Source organism: Myxocyprinus asiaticus, chromosome 29, assembly GCF_019703515.2.
Source record: "Myxocyprinus asiaticus isolate MX2 ecotype Aquarium Trade chromosome 29, UBuf_Myxa_2, whole genome shotgun sequence".
Classification (NCBI taxonomy): Eukaryota; Metazoa; Chordata; class Actinopteri; order Cypriniformes; family Catostomidae; genus Myxocyprinus; species Myxocyprinus asiaticus.
Window position 1 is genome coordinate 18,668,754 of NC_059372.1, and position 24,177 is coordinate 18,692,930.

The 24,177-nt window shown below is 36.2% G+C and overlaps 1 protein-coding gene and 1 pseudogene across 2 annotated transcripts; one reads left to right on the top strand and one right to left on the bottom strand.

Moving 5' to 3' along the window:
- The first annotated feature begins 11,620 nt into the window (after positions 1-11,620).
- Positions 11,621-14,240, top strand: LOC127420162 (tachykinin-3-like). Of its 2 annotated transcripts, none has more exons than XM_051662212.1 (7): positions 11,621-11,745; positions 12,295-12,410; positions 12,519-12,618; positions 12,741-12,767; positions 12,880-12,933; positions 13,593-13,665; positions 13,897-14,240. In XM_051662212.1, the coding sequence occupies exons 2-7, from the start codon at positions 12,309-12,311 to the stop codon at positions 13,913-13,915; spliced, it is 375 nt and encodes a 124-aa protein (XP_051518172.1). In that variant the 5' UTR covers positions 11,621-11,745; positions 12,295-12,308; the 3' UTR covers positions 13,916-14,240. The 2 variants fall into 2 exon arrangements, with proteins under 2 accessions (XP_051518172.1, XP_051518171.1); XM_051662211.1 differs by having other exon boundaries at positions 12,735-12,767; positions 13,897-14,231.
- A 560-nt stretch (positions 14,241-14,800) lies between these two features.
- Positions 14,801-18,032, bottom strand: LOC127420215 (glycoprotein-N-acetylgalactosamine 3-beta-galactosyltransferase 1-A-like; annotated as a pseudogene).
- Between the last annotated feature and the right edge of the window lie 6,145 nt (positions 18,033-24,177).

The following is a 24,177-nucleotide window of genomic DNA, read 5'->3' on the forward strand; positions in this document are numbered from 1 at the left end:
TATTTTCTCTGGGCTGGTGAGCCTTTTTGTCTAAATGTATTCATCTTCAGACAGAAACAGGACAGCACACAGAAACAAAGGTGAACTCTTCTGAATTCAATCTGAAAACATGCTATCTACCTTTCAATATAAAATTGGTTAAAAGCCAAAAAGACATTTCCACTGCATTTTCAAGATATTTCTTGCAGAAACAAACCCCAATCAGCAGATTGGCCTTTATTAAAATAAACTTGTCACAAAGTTCCACCTTGTCTATTACTCATGAATGTTAACATTACAAAGCCCTCACTTCTCTTAAATCCATGTCGGTCTATTTATAGAGTACTGCAGCCATACTTGCTGTCATCTATGTGATGCCTGGCTTCTGTAAAAAAACCTGGCTCAATACACTGGATCTGTTTACTGTGACAATCACTGTCACTGAGCCTGTCCCTGCTGCTTTAATCAACACCTAAATACCTTAATTACAGATCACCGAAAAGCAAATAATTCAAAGGGCATTGCCATCAAAAGCCTGTATGGCGTTAGATCTGCGCAGAATATTGTGACTCGTGGCTGATTTTGGATTGTGATCTAATTTTGAGACAATGAACTACATGAAGACTAGTCTATCAAAGAAGGCACAAAAAGGAATTTCATGTCAAATGAATCTTTAGTGCAAAAGTGTGAAACAATGCATTATAAATACAGTTTAATAGATTGTTCACTGAAAAAATACAATTATGTGATCATTTACTCACCCTTATGTTGGTCTAAACCTGTATGACTTGCTTTCTTACTTGGAACACAAAAGGAAATGTTAGGCAGAATGTTAGGGACTGAAAGCTTTGGTCACCATTCAATTTCATTGCTTCTTTACATACAATGAAATGAAAGTGAATGGTGACTGAAGCTGTCAGTCCCTAATATGTTGCATAACATCTCCTTGTGCGTTTCATGTAAGAAAGGACATCATGAGTGAATCATAGAGTTTTCAACATATTGACTTGATCTTTGTCTCTATGGCTCACGATGCACTTACAGTACATTCTGATTGCAATAAAAGTTTGTACTTTAAAAAAAAGTTTGGTCCTGTTGGTATATTGGGAATGTTGATCTCCAACAGCTTATCATTACAAAACGTCATTCAAATTTTCAGTAATTATCAGGTAAAAGCTTGACAGCACAATAGGCAAAGTAACAACAAATAAGCCTCAATTTAAGAAAAATAAGCAACCACCTCAGTGCAACAGATTTTATGAAAGATAACTATATCCCTGATAAAATTTCCACTTGAATGCACTATTTGTTAGAATTGTAAGAACACTAACTTGTCCTAATTGTAAGATAACACAGAGATGAGGCTGTATTACAGGTCTTCTTCTGAAATTTCCATTTATTGTATTGATTTTTAGCTTCTAAGTAACCCAAGATTCTTCTAATTGTGCATTGTTAAATAAAACAGCACTACTATTCTAACCACAAAAAGAGAACTACATTTGAAATATTTCATATTTATACACATCACCCAGCTTTATGCTCGAAGGAAAATGTTGAAACAAATTTTGCATTGATTTCTGAGATCATTTATTTTCTGTGCTGATATTGTGGCACTCACATAATATGATTTAATATTATATTATATTTGGAGGAGTTGAGGATGGCGAAGGGCTGTTTATGTGTTTTTATACTTTCTTTCATACCTAGTGTAATACATTTTATTGTGGATTGATGATGTATAATGGGTTTCTTTTACCCATACAGACCCAAATTATGTTCAAGGGACACAAAAAAATAAATAAAAATAAAATAAAATATGACCATGCTTTATATCTACTCTAAATTCAGCCTTAAATGATAATATAAAAAAATCAATTTATGAAAATGTGAAATACTCTCACTGAGCACTTTATTAGGAACACCTGCACACCTACTTATTCGTGCAATTATCTAATCTGCCAATCGTGTGGCAGCAGTGCAATACATAGAATCATGCAAATACTGGTCAGGAGCTTCAGTTAATGTTTGCATCACCATCAGAATGGGGAAAAAATGTGATCTCAGTGATTTCGACCATGGCATGATTGTTGGTGCCAGATGGGTTGGTTTGAGTATTTCTGTAACTGCTGATCTCCTGGAATTTTCACGCACAACAGTCTCTAGAGTTTACTCAGAATGGTGCCAAAAACAAAAAACATCCAGTGAGCGGCAGTTCTATGGATGGAAATGCTTTGTTAATGAGAGAGGTCAATGGAGAATGGCCAGACTGGTTCGAGCTGACAGAAAGGCTACGGTAACTCAGATAACCACTCTGTACAATTGTAGTAAGCAGAATAGCATCTCAGAATGCACAACACATCGAACCTTGAGGCGGATGGGCTACAACAGCAGAAGACAATGTCGGGCACTTAATTAGGACCATTGTGTTCCTAATAAAGTGCTTAGTGAATGTATACATTATTTCAAGGAAAAACTTTAGATACATTTTAAGTAAATGCAAAATCATTTCAGGTTGTAATCAAGTGATTTTCTTGTTGGGCTGCAAGGAAAATCATCTGGAGCTACTTGCAATTATGTCTCTTGCTCAAGGGTACAATGGTGATGGCTCTTGGATCACCCTCTGCTAGGTTTGAACCTGCAGTTGGTTTGGTGATTGTCAATTATATAATAATATAATTCATCTTTTCTGAGCCAGGGAAAAAGGCTATTTTCTCGGAATATATTAATGGTACTTCTGAATTTATTTTCTAATCAATTAAGGTTTGTGGGTATTTCGTTCAACAATTGTGGTGAGGCAAAACTGGTTTCTTTTTGCATTACACTTGAACTGACTGAGTCAATATTCTAGTGTTTTGGTCAATTGGGGCAATCCAGTGATAAGCCAAAAAATATCTTAAATGGATGATTATTTGCTCATAGGAGAAAGCCCAGCAATCACAAACAAGTGTGAAAAACGTTAGTTAGAGACAAAGCAAGACACACTGATTACTGAAGAGCCAAATGTGTGTGAACCAGGGCCATCATATTTTGATATAGCAACACAGTTCTCAGTCGACTATGTAGCAAAGACTCTAAGATCTCCATCTTAAATAGAATTCTGAAGGGCCAAATGAAAATACAAAGTTGCATTTCCGCTTATGTGGGATGATTAAATTCTTTTGTCAGGTTAAACTCTGTGGCAAATCACAGATGAGGATATGTGTATAAAACAGATGGGAGATGTGTCTCAGCAACATGAGAGCACAATAATCTATGCTGCCTAACAACCCTAAATGTCTCTAAGTGCATCACGTTCAACTCTTTCGATAAGAGGATACAATCAGACTTGAATTAACATTTAGATGACCATAAAACTCTGAAAGCACATCGAGAGGGAAATTCAAGAGGGAAAAAAGTGATATAGTAGTTTACCCCAAAAGACCCCTGGGTAGGAGAAGCTCTAAAGGTGGTATGACTAAGTCTCACACATTATTACAGCTAATCAATCAAATTAGTATAATGCATGTGTGTGAGGATACACATACAGTGGAAAGGACTGGGCTTCCTCTTGTTCGTTTTATTTTTGGTTCTGTTGTGTCGCCTCTAGGTGACATGAGCAGCGGGGGATTCTCTGCTACATTGAGCTCACCCCACTGTCAGACACGTCCCTTACACACTGCTGCCACCCTCAACACCTCATTGGCTATCAACCCTTGGAAGCCCTGCTGAAGCCTGTCTTCACATTCAGCTCCCTTAAGCTTCGCAGCTTCAATGACACTCCACCTCCTGGCATTCAATAAATCTTGAGTCTCTCTCATGCATCTGCCACCCACTTTCTTAAACTCGGTACTTTGCTGCTCTCCTCCTCCATCCATAAAAGCCAGCACAAACCTAAGAGTGGAAGTAAGTGAGGACAGTAAGTGTGTCATTCTGTCCTTGAGCTACAATAGACACAAGTCTTTAAACTGTAATTTGAAAAGTCTAAGACAATATTGTACAGATAGGGGTCTCGTGGTCTTCCACAGCCCTTGTCACACAGCAAAGGCAAGGAACAACAACCTTCTGCCTCCGTAATTTGCCACATTAAAGAAGTGATCTGCACACAGACTTTAGGGTCAGGATGTTAGATTAGGTTTCCAATATTAATTTCTTGAATTTTACTTATGTATGTGGTGATTCACTCCACTTACGTAAAATGTTCTCGAACAAGTGCGTTTCATTGTAGTAAACTAGGGCACAACTTTTTAACACTATTCAACAGCATTTTATCTGGAAACAAGCCCACAAGAAAGAGATACTGGAGTAAATTTTCCTACAATTAGAGACTAGTGTAATATCTGCACAAAGAACCACATTACTATACTGTATCTACATTTTTGGAAAATTATTATTCCGTGGCTCGCATTGTGGCAGTTTCCAAGTAAAATAAACAATAGAGGCGCTGAAACAATGATTTTTATCCTCCTTCACACAAATCATGTGTATAAGGGCAGATTATCAGTTCACAAACACTTACTTTTTGCCCTTTTCCTCACACAGTGCTATTTTATGAAATCAGAACAATTTTACTATAGCATATGACTTTAATTATAAATTATAAATTTTAACGTTTGCATTACATAACCAACTTAAGCTTGTTTGAGTGCAATCAAATTGCACGGTAGTTCAACTGATAGAGTGTTGCATTTGCAATGCAAAGGACCATGTACAAGTCCTGAAGAGCACGTGAGTCTACATGAGAACCTGAAGTGTTATAGAAGTTCCACAAAATGGCGTGGTTGCTTTGGCAATTGCATTCGTTTTTATGACACTATCTTTTAAGTTAAGGTTTAAGGTTTTGGGTAGGGAGGTAGATTTCCCCAATTACTCTGGTCTTGAAAGATGAGGATATTTGAGGCTGCTTCTCTCAATACATCTTTAAAGAGACAGTTCACCCAAAAGTGAAAATTATCTCATCATTTACTCACCTACACCTCAAGCCATCCCAGATGTGTATGACTTTCTTTTTTCAACTGAACACAAACAAAGATTTTTAGAAGAATATCTCAGCTCTGTAGGTCCATACAATGCAAGTGAATGGTGATCAGAACTTTGAATGACTCCAGTGGTTAAATCAAAGTCTTTAGAAGTGATATAAGTGTGTGTGAGAAACAGATGAATTTTTAAGTCTAAATTTTTTACTATCAATCTCCACTTTCACTTTCAAATTTTTCTTCTTTTGTTTTTGGCGATTCACATTCTTCGTGCATATCGCCACCTACTGGGTAGGGCAGAGAATTTATAGTAAAAAAGAACTAAAATATCTATCTGTTTCTCACCCACACTTATCATATCACTTCTGAAAATATATATTTAATAACTGGAGCCTTATAGATTACTTTTATGCTGCCTTTATGTACGTTTGGACCTTCAAAATGTTGGTACCCATTCACTTGCATTATGAGGACCTACACAGCTGAAATATTCTTCTAAAAATCTTTGTGTTTTGTAGAAGAAAGAAAGTCATACACATCTGGGATGGCATGAGGGTGTGTCAATGATGAGATATTTTTTATTTTTGGTTGAACTATGCCTTTAAGCTAATAGTCTCACCTAGATATCAGTAAGTCTGTATAAAAACAACTCATGTGAGATCCTCTGTATTTGTGTGAAGTGTAAAATACGCAAAGTTGGGGATTGTCCCAGATTAGTATCTATAATTTTAAAAACATATCTGCTCCATGTTATAGCAATAGCATAAACATTTAAAGAGTTTTTATTATATTTGTATTTGTAATGGAATAGAATTGTGCCCCAGTATAATGTTTAATATTTCCTGGTGGAAAAACTTTTGTCCCACTTGTAATATTTCATTCTAGTTTTTATTCCCCTTTCAGTCTTCACTTAACGTCATATGGATCTTTCTAGATGTTTTGCGCCAGTCAGATCCGACGCCAACATCCTGCTGTTCCTGACTGAGCATCTGACTTGTCTGACACTATTCCATCATGTGTCAACTATTCCATCACGTGTCAAATCTCATTTGCTTTCTCTCCAACACCACACCATTGCATTACAACTTAAAGGGACAGATAACCCAGAAATGAGAATCACTTACACTTATTCTGTTCTAATCTAAACCCATTTGACTTTCTTCCACAGAACACAAAATGAGATGTTTAGCAGAATGTTAAGGACTGACAGCATCAGTAACCATTCACTTTCCTTGTATGGAAAGATAAACGTCAATATTGTTTACAATTTCTCCTCTTGTGTTCCACAGAAGGGAGTCATACATATTTGGAGTGACATGAGGGTGAGTAAATAATGACAGAATTTTAATTTTGGGTAAACAACCCCATTATTTGCAAGCAAATTCATTTAGCTATTCAACACACTATAGTGAAGTTGATTGCAGTCTCAGGAATGTGTTTCTTGGTACAGTAAGTGAATAAACTGTGGTCTTTTTAGATCTCTGATTTCTTTGAAAACCCAGAATAATGTCACTAACTCACTGTGAGCCCTTACAAAGAGTTCACTTAGTTCAAACAAACAATTCATACAAAAAGTGTTAGGGGCTTATGACATTGGCAGGTACAGATAAGAATGCACTTTCCAAACACCAGCTTCCATAAATAAAGTGACTACTCCATTTCACACTAAATGAGAAAGCAGTTCTGTCTCACACGAAATCAAATAGAAACATGCAGGACTGCTTATGATCTCGATACAGATTAATGTTTTCTCGGGAGTATCTTTTGTAAACATACACTTTAGATGACGATCCGAGATAATTGTTGTAACTCTTCCTTGGCAGCAGTACAGTATATGGCTCCCTCTCATATTTTGAGTGGTCTGAATGATATCTAATGCTGACAGCAATGTTGTCATGAGTTTATTACAAAGGCACCCTCTTCCTGTCATCATCCACTCCTCGGCAGGGGCCCTCCACCCTAGCATGCTCTAAATAAACAGCCCTATGGTGTTCTCCTCTGGGTTCTCATTGATACTCCCAGGATGTGGCTCTGTGATTAAGGGACAGAAAAAAGTCATTAATTATGGAAGAATGCAATTATTTACTTTTCCTTTCCCCTACTGCTGTTAGATCTGTCTCCCATCCTTCCCCATATCCTTAATGTGACCCACTGCGTGATCCATGCAGAGCAGGAAGAGACATATATGGGTTGATGTGCATTACTAAAACATCAGAATGGTAATTCGTTAACCTTTGGGAAAGCCAGCCATTTGGAACTCCGACCTGCCCTTTGTTGTAGGCGACATGTCCCCACAACTCAAAGCTCAGTCTGAATAGAGCATTGTCAGTGACTTTCCCCTGTGGCTCAACACAGCCAGGGATGAAACCTTAAACATCTGCATCAAAAGCATTGTGAAACATGCATGGTTTGCATAGTAGAGGTACAGCGTATTCACCAACACATCCCTTGCAGTGAGACATAATTGGAATGTGGGAACTGTACTGGCTCAGTTGACTGTTGAATTGTATAGTTATTATAAACTTTGTCAGCATAAAAAGACATTCCTGTTACAGGTTTTAACATGTTTAACAAATGTGGAATATAAATATTTGAACATTATTTTTAACAATATTTTTTTTTGCCCTACAGTCTCTGCTGCTTTCTCTGTTTGGCTATTTTAAAAGGGAATTAAAGGAATATTCCGGGTTCAATACAAGTTAAGCTCAGCATCTGTGGCATAATGTTGATTACCACAAAAAAAAAAAAAAACATTTTGACTCGTCCCTCCTTTTCTTTAAAAAAAGCAAAGATCAAGGTTACAGTTAGGCAATTAAAATAGAAGTGAATGTGGCCAATGTTTTGGAGGGTTTAATAACAGGAAGTTTGAAACTTAAAATTTTATAAAAGCACTTATATTAATTCTACTTTTAAAACTTGTTTATTATTTGAGCTTTAAAGTTGTTTAAATAGTTTTTTTGCGCTTGTTTTAATGTTTTAGGGTTTACGCCATTACGTCGTCATGGCAACAAAGTTGTAAAATTGGATATAACTTTACACAGAAAAGGTCAGTAAGTGATTTTATCACACGTAAATCATGTTCTTGTACTTTTGAAATAGTGAGTATTGTAACGTTTACGGATTGGCCCCGTTCACTTCCATTCTAAGTGCCTCACCATAACCCAGATTTTTGCTTTTTATAAAGAAAAGGAGGGACAAGTCGAAACTGATTTTTGTGGTAATAAATATCATGCCACAAATGCTGTTGATTGAGCTTAACTTGTATTGAACCTGGAATATTCCTTTAAAGCTCCAAATCAAAAATTGTTCTGCAAAGAAAATAATAATGTGTCCTCTATTTGATGAGTATAATATAATCAGATATGTATCCTCCCCTATCAAAGCTAGGTTAATTTTATGCATTTACATTAGTGCTGTCAATCGATTAAAATATTTAATCATGATTAATCACATAATTTTTCGTAGTTAATCATGATTAATCACAGATTTTAAAAGTGCTAAAGTTTGAATATAAATATACTTATTTTCCTCTCAAAATGCATTTATTTCCTTTCCGGGTTTACCCTCCAAGATCTGTTCGTCTCCAGAGTGAGGAAACGTGCAGGTAGAATCCCTCTGGACCCCCACACACCCTGCCCACTCCCTTTTTGAACTGTTGCCCTCTGGCCAGTGCTACAGTGCACTGAGCGCCAGGACATCCAGGGACAAGAACAGTTTCTACCCTCAGGCCATTTTCCACATGAACAATTAAACTGCCTAAGGATTCCCATAGTGCAATAATGTAAATACATATCTCATGTACATATGTAAATTAACTCAGATTTAATTCAATAACTGTACATACCCCTACCTTGCATATACATTACCACTTGCGCATGTACATACGCCATTCTATGTTATATGTCCTATTATTTGTATGTCTGTTTATACTCTTACTTTGTTTTATATTCTGTGTCTCACTGTAATGTTCTGTATGCACTTCTCCTATCACCAAAAAAAATTCCTTGTGTACGTGAGAACACGGTAATAAAGCTCATTCTGATTCTGATTCTGATTCTGATTCTTAGGAAAGAAAACAAAACAATATGTAACAATATTATGCTTTATTAACATTTTCCAAAGAAAGCCTTCCAGAGTATAACGATAGAAATGTATTAAAATAGCAACAATTCAAGAAACATTAAGCGTTTCCCAAAGTCTAAGTGGGAGTTTGACTAATTAAAAGAACTAGTCCCCACATAGGTTGCATATTCATTGCAAAACGCAATAAATCTCTTAAACTCTCATCCTTCACAATATGAATCTGCTGGTAGACTGTGCCTATCTGCTTTGTTACAGCAATCGTAAAGCTGCTTTCATGATTCGCATCAGGGTGCCAGCTCCACCGTCAAGTGCCGATTTGAACTCTACTTGAAAAGCACTTGCAGACAAAAACATCTCAGTCTGTGTTTTAGTGATAGTTAAGACTTCATTAATTCAAATGTGCCTTACATAGGCTGAAAAATACTTGAATTATGTCACAAGTTCCATCTAGGCTTGTATTCTATGACAAATCACTGACACTGAATCACTGCTGTGTGTGTTTGTGTTGTGTGCGTCAGTGTAATTACTCCGGGTGGACAATTTGCAAAGGTTCCACCCTTCCAACCAGTGTCTATGCTGGTTTATGCTGTATTAATGGAAAATGCGTAAATCGTGATTAATTCATTACATGCGTTAAAGTGTTACATTTGCTCATGAGAATTCGTCACAATACTATGAGGTGGTGGATTCGTAACAATTTGTACGACTTCATTTGTACTAAACATACTTATATATTAACCAATTACATACACTTCACAAACACACGTTCAGATCCGAGAAGTGTCGCTTTCGTCCGTCTTACATATCAGGGCTTTTAACATTAATATCATGGTTATGTTTATGCTCTGAGTACGGTAAGGCGTTATACTTTATGGTTAGATTTAGGGATGGGGCTTTGTTTTGAGTTAACACAGAACAAGCGCAATATCGGAAACTACACGGACATGAGGGAAGCTTCTCTTATTGGTGGGTGTATAACTCAGATGAATTCACCACCTCATGTACTATTGTGATGAATTCTTGTGAGATCGGGTTGGTTCTCACATAGCCAGACCTTTGAATAAAATGGCAAAAGGTCTGGGGCTTATTTGAGTTTAAACTGGCCACTTAGACCGGAAGAGCCATCTAAATGACACTTGACACATTAGGGGTTAATTACAGTCTGTTATGTCTTTACATGCCATTTAGTGGCAGGATTATCTGAGATATATATATATAAAAAAACTGGTGTGGTAAAAAAAATATATATATATATTTATACAGTATAATAGCACAACAGTCTCCATGAGGGATTGTGCAGAAGACACAAATAAGAAAATAGATGAAAATGTGTAGAGAATCTAGAGCACAGAATACCTCAGTACAGACAATTTCACAGACATAACTAAGTAAACAGTTATGCTTGTGGATATTCGCTTTGCTTGCTACATTGTGCCTCAGATGAAACTCTGATTATCTTTAAAAGATTTTATGTCACTAATCTGGCAAATCCAATAATAATTTCATCCTCAAAAGCACTCATTGTATCAACCCCTGTGTTGAACACTGTTTTTTTTTAATTTATTTTTTTATGAATGCCACGGTAATATAACACAAAGAATAATGTTAAAGATTTAAATTCAATAATAATAATAATAATAATAATAATAATAATATATATATATATATATATATATATATATATATATATTAAAAAAGTTTGGTAGATTTACACTACTAAATTAAGGCGGAAATGCGTCATCACACTCTGTGAAAAGGATCAATACCATTCAAAGTTGTTCATCCTCCGAAAATAATGTCAGAGTTGACAGTCGTTATGACAAAAACAATCAAGACCACAACAATGATAAGAATAATAATGATGATGATGATTATAGTGTCATAAAGGCATATTTTAATACGTTGATGTGGAAGTGGGCTGTTGCTATCAGGCTACTGCTTTTGAATGGATCAGGTCTGTTCTCCAACATGAACTTCAAAGCACAGATGTCCTTTGCATGCAGCATACTGAGTGTGGGCAGCAACTAATGGATGTTCCCACTAATTAACCTTGCATGTCGCCAGGCCAGTTAGATGCCCCCTCAAGATGTCCATAGAGTCTGCAAGACACCGTTCTCATCATTCGCTGTTCCATCTGTGTAATTGCTTCCTTGAGAGATAACATTCCCGCCAGTGACACAACCAATTAGGCAGTCAGGAGGAAAATATGACAATAAGGCCCTACTTAGCAGACAAAATAAGCATTCAGATAGATTTCAACTTAATCATGTTAACAAACATGACATTTGTATATGCTCTCACGCAAGTGTGTAATCTAAACTTTGCCAAGGCACGTTTAAGATCCAAAAAAAAAAAAGAAAACAAATCTGCCAAAGTTACAAATAAAGGTTATATAATGTTTAAAGAGTTCAAAATCTGAATAAGTGGTGATAGGGGTTTGATAAAAGGGGCTATGATTTTGTACTTTTAAGGAATGCCTTATGCCTCTGATGTCAAGATCTTGATTGCATGGCCATCACTGATGCAGACTACAAACCCTTAAACCACACCTACTCTGCGACATCTGATTGGACTTAGGCACATGTTGCTATCATTTAACAATCACACAGGAGAGAATCACTGTCTCTCTGATTATCTCATCTGATAGTTCATGACAAAAGGATTTAACTCCTTGACCATACATTGTAATTCAGCAGTGCTTCTCACCTGTTTCTACAGATCCTCAGCTCAGGTAAGTGAAATACCTGTAAAGGTTGTACATATCTCAAATTTTAATTTTGCATTATTGTTATTAAAAACAATCCATTCTTATATTTATCAAAAGGCTTTTCTCCTCTTAATGTGTTCAGATAAGTTATATTGAATACTTTTGTGTGATATTAGACAAGCCAATCATAAATTCTAATGTCCTCTCCAGTCAAAAATGATTGGAGATGGTAAACTTCATGTGTCATAATTTAAAAATAGCACATGCAATGCAGAGCTCTCATTTTTAATGTAAATCAGTGCAGAAAACAAATGCACACTTTGAAATGTTGTAAATTGCTTCAGAATTTGTATTGCCCACTCTTTTAGTTTTAAACATTTATAACATTTTGGGAAGATTGCAGTTGGAACTTCTAACTGCAAAAATGTATTCACGTTTGAAAGTGCATTTAATTTATCATTTTCTGACTTGAATTGGCGGAGTATGGTGTATATTAATGATCCTCTATGCACGAGTTGCTAAATGCAGTTGAAATGAACATGTGCACAGTTGACGTTACATATTTTCCCTCAGACCAACCCCTAAAGATGTATCGTGGATTAGTGTTACTCTTCTTGGTTTTGGTGCTGGAAACCCGATGGAGTGAATCAAGCTGCCAGCAGTCAGAGTCGCAAAGATCAGTTTCAAACGTAAGTGACAGCCTATAATGTCTAGACATAGTCTTGCCTGTCTTCGTAAAACCAAAAGTTTGCAAAAGTTTTCTTATCATATGTTTAATTCTTATCGTTTACGCACAGGAGAGTCCAAGTTTTCGAGTGTCGGCTCATAACTTGCTGAGAAGATATAATGACATAGATTATGACAGTTTCGTCGGATTAATGGGACGCAGAAACGCCGGTAAGTGAAGAGATTTTTTTTTATTTTTTTTTATTTTTTTTTTTTATTTTTTTAAATCAGTTTAACTTTATTTTTCTCCTGAGACTCGTTTCAAATGTTTGCACAATTTTCACTAGACACAGATGATGGCATACCTCCTCAACGTAAAAGTAAGACATATTGGCCCTTGGGTGTCATTTCCTTGTATGTTCTTTAACATATAAATAATTTATTTAAAAAAAAAAAAAAAAACATTGTTTGAAAAAGTGTTTGTCCTTTCAGGGGAAATGCATGACATTTTTGTTGGGCTCATGGGACGACGGAGCTCTGACTCTGGTAAAATATTTCTCTTCAACTCTCTGACATTTGTGAAATATATTTTGACGGTCTTTAAAGCATTTATATGTATATTAATAACTGCAAACGTAAAGCAGCCCAATCTTAATGTTTAAAGGAAAGTCCAATCGACAGCATTTGATTAGCTTACCACATAAAATTATTTTCGACTTTGTTTATATATATAAGTGAATGGGGCCAGTTCATATACATTAAAATACACAATATTTCAAAAGTATAGCCACAAGACTTAAACATTATACGTGTTAACATGATTTTAGTGTGATAAAATGATTTACTAATATTATCTATGTAAAGGTATACAGTATTACAACTTCGTTGACACGACGTAACGCTGAACGATATTCCCTGTAATCTTGTTAAACGATGTAACGCCGGTAAATCTCTTATTTTTCCACTGTAAAATCATGCTAACACGTATATGAGTCTTGCAGATGTACTTTTGAAACTGTGTGTATTTGAACATATTTTAAATAAGAACGAGTGTAAATATTTTTGTGGTTACATTACTCCATGCTGTTAATGAAGCTTCAATTGTTTTGAACCCTGTCAAAACTAACTGTCTGATTATTTATCGAGTGTTTGGTCATAAACCTGTGAATCAACAAATCTCAGACTTACTGTATTTTTGTTATCAGATACTGGGCGTCCGTGGAGGAAAGAGTATCCAGAAAAAAACGGGGGCATCTTCTTAAACAAGTGCAAACTGAGGCAAGTACTACTTTAGTGAGCCTGTACTGCCACCTCCATGTTGTTTGAAGATATGTGCCCATTCACAGCACTTAATTTCCTAAATCTGCAGCATCTGTGCCCACATGTCTGCCCATTATTCTCAAATTACTAACTGTCTATATATATATATATATATATATATATATATATATATATATATATATATATATATATATATATTTTATTTTTGTTTTGTTTTTTTTGTTTCAGGTTTCGGCGTGGTTTATAGGCAAAGGAATTTCATATTCATATCCAGTGAATCGTCTGCACCACCCTGTCTTTATAGTTTCTTTTCAAGACATTTCTTTGAGGCAAAAGCAAGTCATAATTTATTTTACAGAATCGATAGAACGAGAGTAAATATTTATATAAAAGTAATCAAATAAACATGATTTCCTATGGTGTGGTTTGTTTCATTGTAGGCTACTGCAAATTTTACATTTACCTAGATTGTATATAAGCAGATTTAAATCTCCACTTTCATTCCCTGCATTTCAGTATATTCATTTACAAGTTATTATTGCTGTCTAATGTATAAAACATGATTTTTGTAAATAAAAATAATATCTATCTGATCTCACAATGCTTTTTTACTTAAAAATACAAAGCAGCACAATAAGAGGGTAGAGGTATATCCATCATATCATGACTATGCAATAAAATAGAAGTGACTGTGAAATCTTGCAATGCAACCTATGGAGTCAACTTATTTTCCCTGTACCCGTCCGAGAAAAAAGAAAAAGAAAAAAAATCAACAATGACCAACTGCACACCACATGTGCAACACATGTAGTTTAACTAAGTTGGAAAAACGTAATTACTTACATTTATATAGCGCTTTTCTAGGCATTCAAAGCGCTTTACATAGTATAGGGGGACCTGGATGATGCGCCAGTATGCTCACCACACACCAGCTATTGGTGGAGAGGAGAGAATAGAGTGATACAGCCAATTAATAAAACACATGTAGTTTAACTAAGTTGGAAAAACTTAAGTGGCAAGAACCGATAAACATTTTAATATCCCGTTTTAATAACATCCCTCAATAGCCATATTACATAACAGAGGGTATTCTCATGGGAATAACATTTTCAATTAAACAAAAAGTGCAAAATTCAGAAATCACCAAAGGTGATTAAAACAGCTATTTAAAAAGCATATAGTGGAACCTTAATCATACTAAACACAAGGCAGCAAACTATTTATTTAAACAGACCATTAAAAAAATAAAAAAATAAACTGCAGCAGGGACCTTATCAACAAATCTGTAAAACCAATTCAAACCAATTTACAGTGCATTTATTACAGGCACAATCTCTGGAGAGACCTGGGTTTAAGTGACTTGCTCAATGGCAAAAATGGCATTAGCTCATGGACTGTCTTTTGGTTATAGGGCTAGATCTGCAAGCACTACACTACACCCCATCATGCCCCACCATCCAGTCTGCACAGTACACAGTCTGGACAAATTAAACTGCAACACAAGTTCACCATTCACATTTTTAAGTTCCATGTTTTGCTCCATGTTGCTCTCATTCTGGATGTACAATAATTTGTATACCATCTCATTGAAGATTTTCTTTTGATTAACATTAAAAATAATAATTTTCGAGCCTTGAGGCTATCATTGGCTCTGTGGTGTTGATGCTGAATTATTGTCTGTTGCTTTTCTCTCCATGGTACCATTTGTATCTTTGTTTCAGTAGTGTTCTCTGCGTCAGGTCTGGGCTTCATAGTGTTTGCAGAAATTTTCATTAACACGCTCATTTAATCTCTGAACTTCTTTGGTGGGCTTCACAGTCTGGGACGCCAGGGACAGTACAGCAGGCACTGACGGCTGGTAGCAGTGTTGATAGCCATGGGGCCTCAGACGGTATGTGTAGTACTCAAGAGTGTACATCAGCACAGGGTCTATGTAGTGGAAAGACACTGCTTGGTCAGAGCAGCATTGTGGGCCCTGTAGGAAAATATAAATCAGACATAAGAGAACAAGAATGGCGTGTGATCAAATCCAATTACAAAACAGTTCTACACATCACAACCACATCAAATAAGCACTGCAGCAGCAATGCAAAAGCAAAAGTAAGCACTGCAGCAGCAATGCAAAAGCAAAAGTTAAACAAAAGAGGCTAGAGCTGCTACAGTTGTCCATGAATAGCTTTAAGCAACAGTACACCCAAAATTGCATTGACGTTCTTTCTTCTGTGAAACATAAAAAGAGATGAAAGGCAGAATTCTAGCCTAAGTCACCATCCAATTTCATTGCACCTTTTTTCCCACTCAAGTGAATGGTGACTGAGGCTAGCATTTAGCCTGACATCTCCCTTTGTGTTCCACAAAAACAAGTCATATGAATTCATAACAACATGAGGGTGAGTAAAAAAATAAAATATTTTAATTGGGTGAACTATGCCTTTAAGGAAATACTTAAACGAAAGATAAAATTCTATTCATGAATAATGAGGTTAGTTACATTTTGTTCTATAAAAACCCTGGAATAGCTTTTTTTCTCCTTTTCACTATCCTGAAAAGATTAAATTACTTCTGTTTTTTTGTGTTTGTTTTTTTTTTTTCAAACAATGTTGATTTTTATTCATACTTAAAAGATTACATCTTGAAAGGAAAATAACTTTTGACAGTTCAATTGTTTTCTCCTCTTAGGCACAGATGGTCCTCGAGTTCTTAAAGCTTTTCAGAAAAAAAAGTTTTATGTGAGAAATCATTACTAGAATGATAACATTCACAGTGTGTCATCGATGTTGCTTGCAAACAGATATACAGACTTTTTTTTTTGTCTTCACTGAAGCAGTGAAATACAGAGAATTAACACGAAGCACACAAAGGAAAAAATAATATCTTAGTTTAGCCTAAAATAAAAAATTCTGTCATAATTTACTTACCCTCATGTTGTTCCAAACTCGTATGACTTATTTTCTTATGCGTAGCACAGGAGATGTTTAAATGAATACTGCAGGCTGTCTTTTCAATAAAATGTCAGTGGATAGTGCCTCACTTTAAAACTTAAAATATTACCCAAAATAGTCCATGCACCTTGTACGTCATATTCCAAGTCTTCAGAAGACTTATGATAAGTTTTGGGGAGAAAAAACACCCAAATTTAAGTAATTTTCAGTGAAAATCTTGACGTCCATTTCGCATTCATGAGTGCATGAGAGAAGCTCATTCACTGGGGCATGTGTGTTCACATGAGAGCATTGTTTTCAGCGCTTCACACTGCATATGTTGCATTACAAACAAGAGGTTCACCTGATATATTTAGTGGAGTTGTTAAATAAACAATGAAAATACACTACTTACCTCTACAATAGGATAGAAGCAGTAGTTCCAGTACCAGAAGGTCTTGGAGAACTTTCTCGGTGCAGTGTGTCCCTCGAGTCCCCTGCTAACACCCCCATTTTCTCCAAACACTGACCCATGGCAAGATCCTCCACTGAGGTGGTATGAGTACACATTTTAGTGCTAAAACCCTCTATAAACCTTCTCAGAGCCTCTTTGCCGAGCATGTAACCTGCACCGCCACTCATGTAGCCCTGCTTGGTGTATGGCTTGAACCTCTTGTTAAAGTATATGGCTGCTCTGCCGTGTAGTTAGACAAGATCCAGCGCAAGTTGTCCACAACAATGAACGTGTCATTGTCAGCTTTGAGGAACCAGTCTGTTTTTCACCATAAAAGAAAAAGTAATTCGGGTTTGGAACAACATGAGGGTGAGTAAATGATGACTGATTTTTCATTTTTGGGTTAACTATAACTTTGACATGTTGTTACTACAGAGTAGGGTGAATGCAACTGGGACACTTTTTGATTATTTCTCATTGACATTGTTTTTAAAACATGATCCAAATGGCTTCATAAATGTTCTCCCATACTAGTTTAGGATGAACCTAATGCTGATTTTAGTAATTTAAAAATATACAGTACACAGTTGTCCCACTTTGCCTATATTCTCCATACACCTTCATAAAACATTTCTCAAATGAAAACCATCCCTCAGACAATAACTGTGAAAGTAAAAGCGCTACACCCACTGTATAATGTTACAATGCTTTATATATCATGTTGCATTACATTAATTATGCACTAGGGGGCATTCCAGCTCTGCACCTGACTGGTGAGGCTGCCTGAGGTTGATCAGGGCAGATCCTTCCACTCTCCAGGTTAGATTGTGGGTGTTTTGCTTTGGCCCCAGTGGAGTTAGGTTGCTCTTGCCATCACGCTGCCAGGTGAAGCTCTCCTCAAAATACACCTGTCTCAAGAAGACGTACAAGGTCCAGCTGCCCACCAGGAAGCCCAGAGAAAAAGCACACCTTGAATTTCCCCCTTTCATTGTGAACCTTCAGGGAGCCCGCCCACAACGGTCACTGCAAGGCTGAAGAGAACACTGATTACTTTAGTTTTTCCCCTTTAGTAGCTTTTTATTTTCAGTGATTGTTTAAATAGGCTAGTCAAAAAGAAGCAGGATCTCTCCCTAATAAAGTTAACCATTATAAGTATTAGTGCAAGACATGTTTCTTGCTGTTTTGATACTAATTCTGTGGTGTAACCAGCTACATTAAGTATCAGTAAAACAATCTGAAAGCATGTGGTGTTTGTGAGGTATTGAACATAAAGCATAGGATTAACTAACCGTTTAAATGATTCAGGTCATTGAACATCCAAGTTATTCACTTTTATTTTATTTACAGTGAGAAAAAATATGGTATAAACAAAAACAAATGAACTTCAGTTGGTAACTTGAATAATTTATATGCTGTTAGTTACTCTTTGAATTAAAACCTAAATAGATTGGCATGTAAAAAAATAAAATATATAAAAAAAGGTATGTTACTTAATGAGTAACCTAACTACATGTTAAAGAAACACTTTTCTTTTTCAAAATCTTGTCAATTAGGCCTACATTGAGCCGGTTAGCATTTAGGTCTAAAAAACGACAGCATTAGCTGGTTACCTTGGGTGACTGATAAATCTTGGTTCTTACCCTCATTTCCTAGAATTAGACACCTGCTGCTGCCTGGCCTTAAGTCATATAGCAAGTGTGTGTGAAACTGTCATCCGAAAATTAAAAAAATATTCACTTAAAAGTTAATAAGTGACAAGACAAGAATTTTTCTGCTGCTGCACAGGCTGGCCTTGATTAGATAGATGAAAGACTTTCTGAAACAATATTAAATATAGACAAGAACTCTTTTTTACTTTTAGGCCTAGTAGAAAAAAAAAAACGTATTTTCCTTGGTGTGTATTTAACGTTTTCCTTACAGAGGAGCCAACTGTTTTAATTTATTGTTGTCTATGTGTGTTTTGACTAATTAAATATTCTATCGCTGAGCAGTGGCGGGCTGGCCATTGGGAGAACTGGGACTTTTCCCAGTGGGCCGGCCACGAAATGGGGCCACATGGGCCACTGCGTTATGCAGAACGCACCACAAAACGACGCTGCGATATGCAGAAGGGGGCAGCGATATGAAGAAAAGGACAGCAACCCAATGGCAACCGAATTTTCTTCCCAGTCCACCCCTGTTGCTGAGTATGTCCTCAGGAAATACAGCAAAGATCCTGCAAAATACAGCAAAGTCTAAGTTGGATTTTTTAATGAAAAAGAACACACCAAATATTAATTCCCTATGCAGGGAGTATATTAAGGGTGTGTTCACACTTGGCAGGTTTGGTTCAATTAAAACGAACTCTGGTGCGATTGCTCTGTTAGTGTGTTTCATTTGAATAAGTGTGAACACTGCCACCCGAACCTTGGTGCGCACCAAACAAGCTGACCGAGATCGCCTGAATAGTGGGTCTCGGTCCGCTTCCAAACGAACTCTGGTGCGGTTCGATTGATATATGTATGCAACATGGACCAAAGACATCTAAACGGACCAAAAACAGGAAGTAATTTGCCTAATACTGACCTCAAGCATACCTGGTTCTTCTCATCATAGGAGCTATGTTGCCCATTACAGTTCGGTACAGGCGTCAGAACCGCCGTCAGCCGTCCTTGCAGCATATCTTCATTTGTGCGTGCAACAGAGGAATTCCTGGCGCTGTTTTGACTCCTTTACACATTTTATTAGCTCTTCGTTTGTTCTCAGCTGGTAAAAACACCACCATATATACACATATAAATATAACGAGCGCATTTCGCCCAGCAGCCAGCATTATTTTGGATGATCAGCAAGTTCCGTAAAAAAATATACGTCATAAAAGCTGTCCAATCAAGTTGTGACTTTTTCCTGATGCCTTTGGTTTTGTATCGTTAGGTTCAGTGTTAAATATGCCAGTGTGAATGCTAAGCGAACCAGGACTAAAAGTATCATTTTCTTTTTTGGTCCGGACCAAGAGAACCGAAATACAAGTGTGAATACACCCTAAGAAGAAGAAAAAAACATTCTGTAATATTGTGAAATTATATGGTCTATGCATCAAGACAAACAAATACACCATGCACGTGTATCAGAGATCTAGCACAAAGGCCCGCTCCTTGCAGTCTTTGTCTCCACTCTGCAGGCCTCTCACTAGTGATTGGTCGTTCATGAACGATTCGTTCATTTTGAACGAATCTCTTATGTGACTCAGATGAACGAGTAGACTCAGAGAGTGATTTGTTCATTTTGTGTTGGCCACACGTGCATTGTGCAAACTCCGTTCGTTTGTTACATGAAAACCGCATAGGCGCTGTACAGGAAACAGAAATGATCAGTTCACCTTTCAACTCTTCTGGTCCGAGTCGTTCGTTCTTTTGTCACGTGACAGCCGTATACACTATGCATTGCTCACACAGGAAACAGAAATGATTAGTTCACCTCTCGAGTCTTCTGGTCCGAGTCGTTCGTTTTTTTGTCACGTGACAGCCGTATACGCTATGCACATACGGCTGTCACGTGACAAAAGAATGAACGACTCAGACAAGAAGATTCCAGAGGTGAACTAATCTTTCTTTTTCTCATAATTTGTCCTTGGCTGCATTATCAATTTTTCCTTATTGGGACTAATAATCAAAGTTTGCGTAAGCAGACGTGTTTTTGGCTATTGAAAATTTAACATTTTAATTTAATTCTGCTCAAATGAACGAAATGACTTGAATAAGTTTCAACGAGACTCAAAGATTCAAGTCAGTTAAATGATCCAATCCTCCCATCACTACCTCTCACAGGCCGTTTGAAGTGTCCCAAAGAACGCTGTGAAACGTACCTCCGTTCAGTTTCATACTTCAGTCTTTATACACCTCTCGATACCCGCGAGCCTACCTGAGAGGCGTTTGAATGCGTGATATGATGTACGTTGAGTATTTTGTTCTTCACCTAGACGATTTAAGAACGAAAATTGTGTGCCAGTCATCCGACTTATTTTGTCTCATTAAACAGTCGTTTCAGCAATGTGTTTTCACCTTTATGTGGCGTTAACAGGCCTTTCTGGACAACAGATCCTCTTAGTCATCACGAACGAGGACCGTTATCAGCATCACGCACTGTTTGGTTGAATGGTCGGTCTGTTGTCAATCTCTGGTCATGGAGTTCCCGCCTACTTAGGGGTTTTTGCTCGCTAGACGTGTCTTTGAAGAGGGATGACAAAAATTATCCTCCAGGCATTCAGGGCAATTCTATGAGCAATATATTGCATCAATACTAGCAGAAAATACTACCATCAATAATCATCATCATAACAGTATTGTTGTTGTTGTTACAGTTCAACAATAATAAAATATAAAACACATTCAGAAATCTGACATATGGCCATATGTAAAACCATACAGTATATAAAATATATGTTCATGTAAGGTTTTCACTGATATAAAAAGTCACATACTTGTACATAAATGCAACACATAAATCAGCATGTAAACATAAAAACAAAAAAACAAAAAAAAATGGCCATTTTCATGACGGAAAATCCAGTTTATGCTGGTAGCTGTGTTTTTGGAACATAGTTGATCTTAAGATGGGCCAAGCTGGGAGAACAATCATTTTATAAGTTTTTTATTTATTTTTTTCTCCCCATTTTTCCCCAATTTTGGAATGCCCAATTCCCACTACTTAGTAGGTCCTCATGGTGGCACGGTTACTCACCTCAATCCGGGTGGCGGAGGACAATTCTCAGTTGTCTCTGCTTCTGAGACCGTCAATACGCGCATCTTAACACGTGGCTCGCTGTGCATGACACCCCGCAATCCACGCACAACTTACCACGCACCCCCTTGAGAGCGAGAACCACTTAATCGTGACCATGAGGATGTTACCCCATTTGACTCTACCCTCCCTAGCAACCGGGCCAATTTGATTACTTAGGAGACCTGGCTGGAGTCACTCAGCACACCCTGGATTCGAACTCACGACTCCAGGGGTGGTAGTCAGCGTCAGTACTCACTGAGCTACCCAGGCCCTCTTATACATTAATTTATGGCCATATATCAGATTTCTGTATGGCAATAAAGAAAGATGCTTGCAGAGTGGTAATACACAGTTTTTGGAATTTTCATTTATGGTTATGCTATGGCTCCACCCAGGGCTCGAGCTGAGGGGGATGTGAGGGAATGGCATCCCCCTTGTTGCAAGAAATACCAAAAACCATCCCCCTTGTAAATCTACCATCCCCTTTAGGTTGTGTCATGTATTACTTAGAACTAATCATGCAAGTAGAATATTTAATTTTCTACATTTGATAAATAACAGACTTTAAATAACAGTGATTTGCCAGTCAGAATTAGATTTCGACATGTGTAAAGTTAGCAGATTTCTACAGGTGAAATCCCCCTATCAAATCTTGTCATATGGCCAGGTATGTTGGAGTTTAGCAATGGGATGATTTGTCCTTCCTAGTGTTCACATGAAAGTTACGCCACTGAAGGTAATACAAGTTTTTGAAAGTTTCACACACTTTCAAAAATGGCCAAGGGAATAGTAGAAGGAAATATTTTGTCTTTCTTTTAAAAAAAAGAGAGAGAACAGAATGTAAGATTTTGCTATGACAAGTGTTCAGTTACAACGTGAACATGTTTTTAACTCAAACAATTTTCAGGGTTTCGCCCATAAAACGCTTTTGTGTGTAGAACAGAGGGTAACAGGTGCATATTATGGCCATGTTTCCTAAGAGTCAATGAAATGGTCCAGATCCATTAAATTAAAAATACATTTAAAAAGATGCAATTTAAACAAACCATTTACTTGAATAGATCTCTTCTTTAATGAGCACATTTTCATATTTTCAAGTCATACTGATATTTTTTCTGGGGCTTAAAGTAAAAAATATCACGTGGTGTCCAGTGACAGCAAAAAAAAAAAAAAATAAATAAAATAAAAAATAAAATTGAATTAAAGTCTCATTAAAAGCTGAAATTCCTGAAAAAAAGAAATGTTGGCATGACTAGTGCAGAATAATATTTTTTATTGTTATTTCTTAAAATATCAAGCAGTGAAACAATTGTGTTTTAAAATATGATTCATATTTAAAAACACTTTTGCACACCAAAACAAAGTCGTGGTGTAACCAACATATAGGTAGCCATTTTCTTGTTTATGTTGACCATAAAAACCATAAAACAGAGCAGACACCTTTAGACCCTCAAGAGTGAGCGTGAAGTATTAAAAAACATCTGTTTATTTTGACATTTTTATGAAAAGACACATTTTGTTCAAGTCATGTGGTGTAACCTTGAGAAAACTTTATTTTTTGACTCAAATTCATAATATATATATATATATATATATATATATATATATATATATATATATATGTAATACTTTGAAAAATTTATTTGAAAACATTTTGGAAATTAATGATAAAATTGTTTATACTCTCATGAAGTCAAGGTGCAAAGAAAGTATTATTATATTTTTTACTTGATGGTTACACCACTTGACAATTTTCAAATTTTAACTATTTTTTGTAGAAAATGCTATAAAGGTTTTTCAAAAATGTATGAAAAAAAATTTGACACAAAGATTACATTTCTGAGAACTTGACACAAGTGCTTTAAACTAGATTTTTTAAAGATTTCTAATTTTAACACCTTAGACAACCTTATTTATTACATAAGTACAACCATAAATATTAGAAAAAAAGAAAAAAAAAAAAAAACACCACCATCCCCCTTGAATTTTTTTTACAAATTGACCACTCATACACCTGCTTAAAACACACATGGTATTTACCAGTTTTAACAGGAATATCATAGTTTGGTTTAATACAGTTACTGTTACTACAGTAAAATCTGTGGTAACTTTATAGCCATAACTGACATTAAAAAAAATAAAAAAAATAAATAAAAAAGTGTTGAATGTTTAAATAAGATCTCAAATTATATAATTATAATTGTGCAGCAGTATAATCTGTAGTAATTTATTTTGGCTGAAACAATGGCTACAATGTGTGTTATACAGTTTAAACGTTGCAGCCATTGTTAATATACAGTATGTGTGTGTGTGTGTGTGTGTGTGTGTGTGTGGTAGGTATTCAGGCTCATTAACTGTTTTGTAACAGACAGC

What these genes read in the sequence shown, in the direction of transcription:
- LOC127420162 (XM_051662211.1), top strand. Translation starts at nt 12,309, where the DNA reads ATGTATCGTGGATTAGTGTTACTCTTCTTGGTTTTGGTGCTGGAAACC. An exon ending in AATGGGACGCAGAAACGCCG is followed by an intron (nt 12,619 to 12,734) that starts GTAAGTGAAGAG and finishes AATTTTCACTAG; the next exon opens with ACACAGATGATGGCATACCT. An exon ending in ACGACGGAGCTCTGACTCTG is followed by an intron (nt 12,934 to 13,592) that starts GTAAAATATTTC and finishes TTTTGTTATCAG; the next exon opens with ATACTGGGCGTCCGTGGAGG.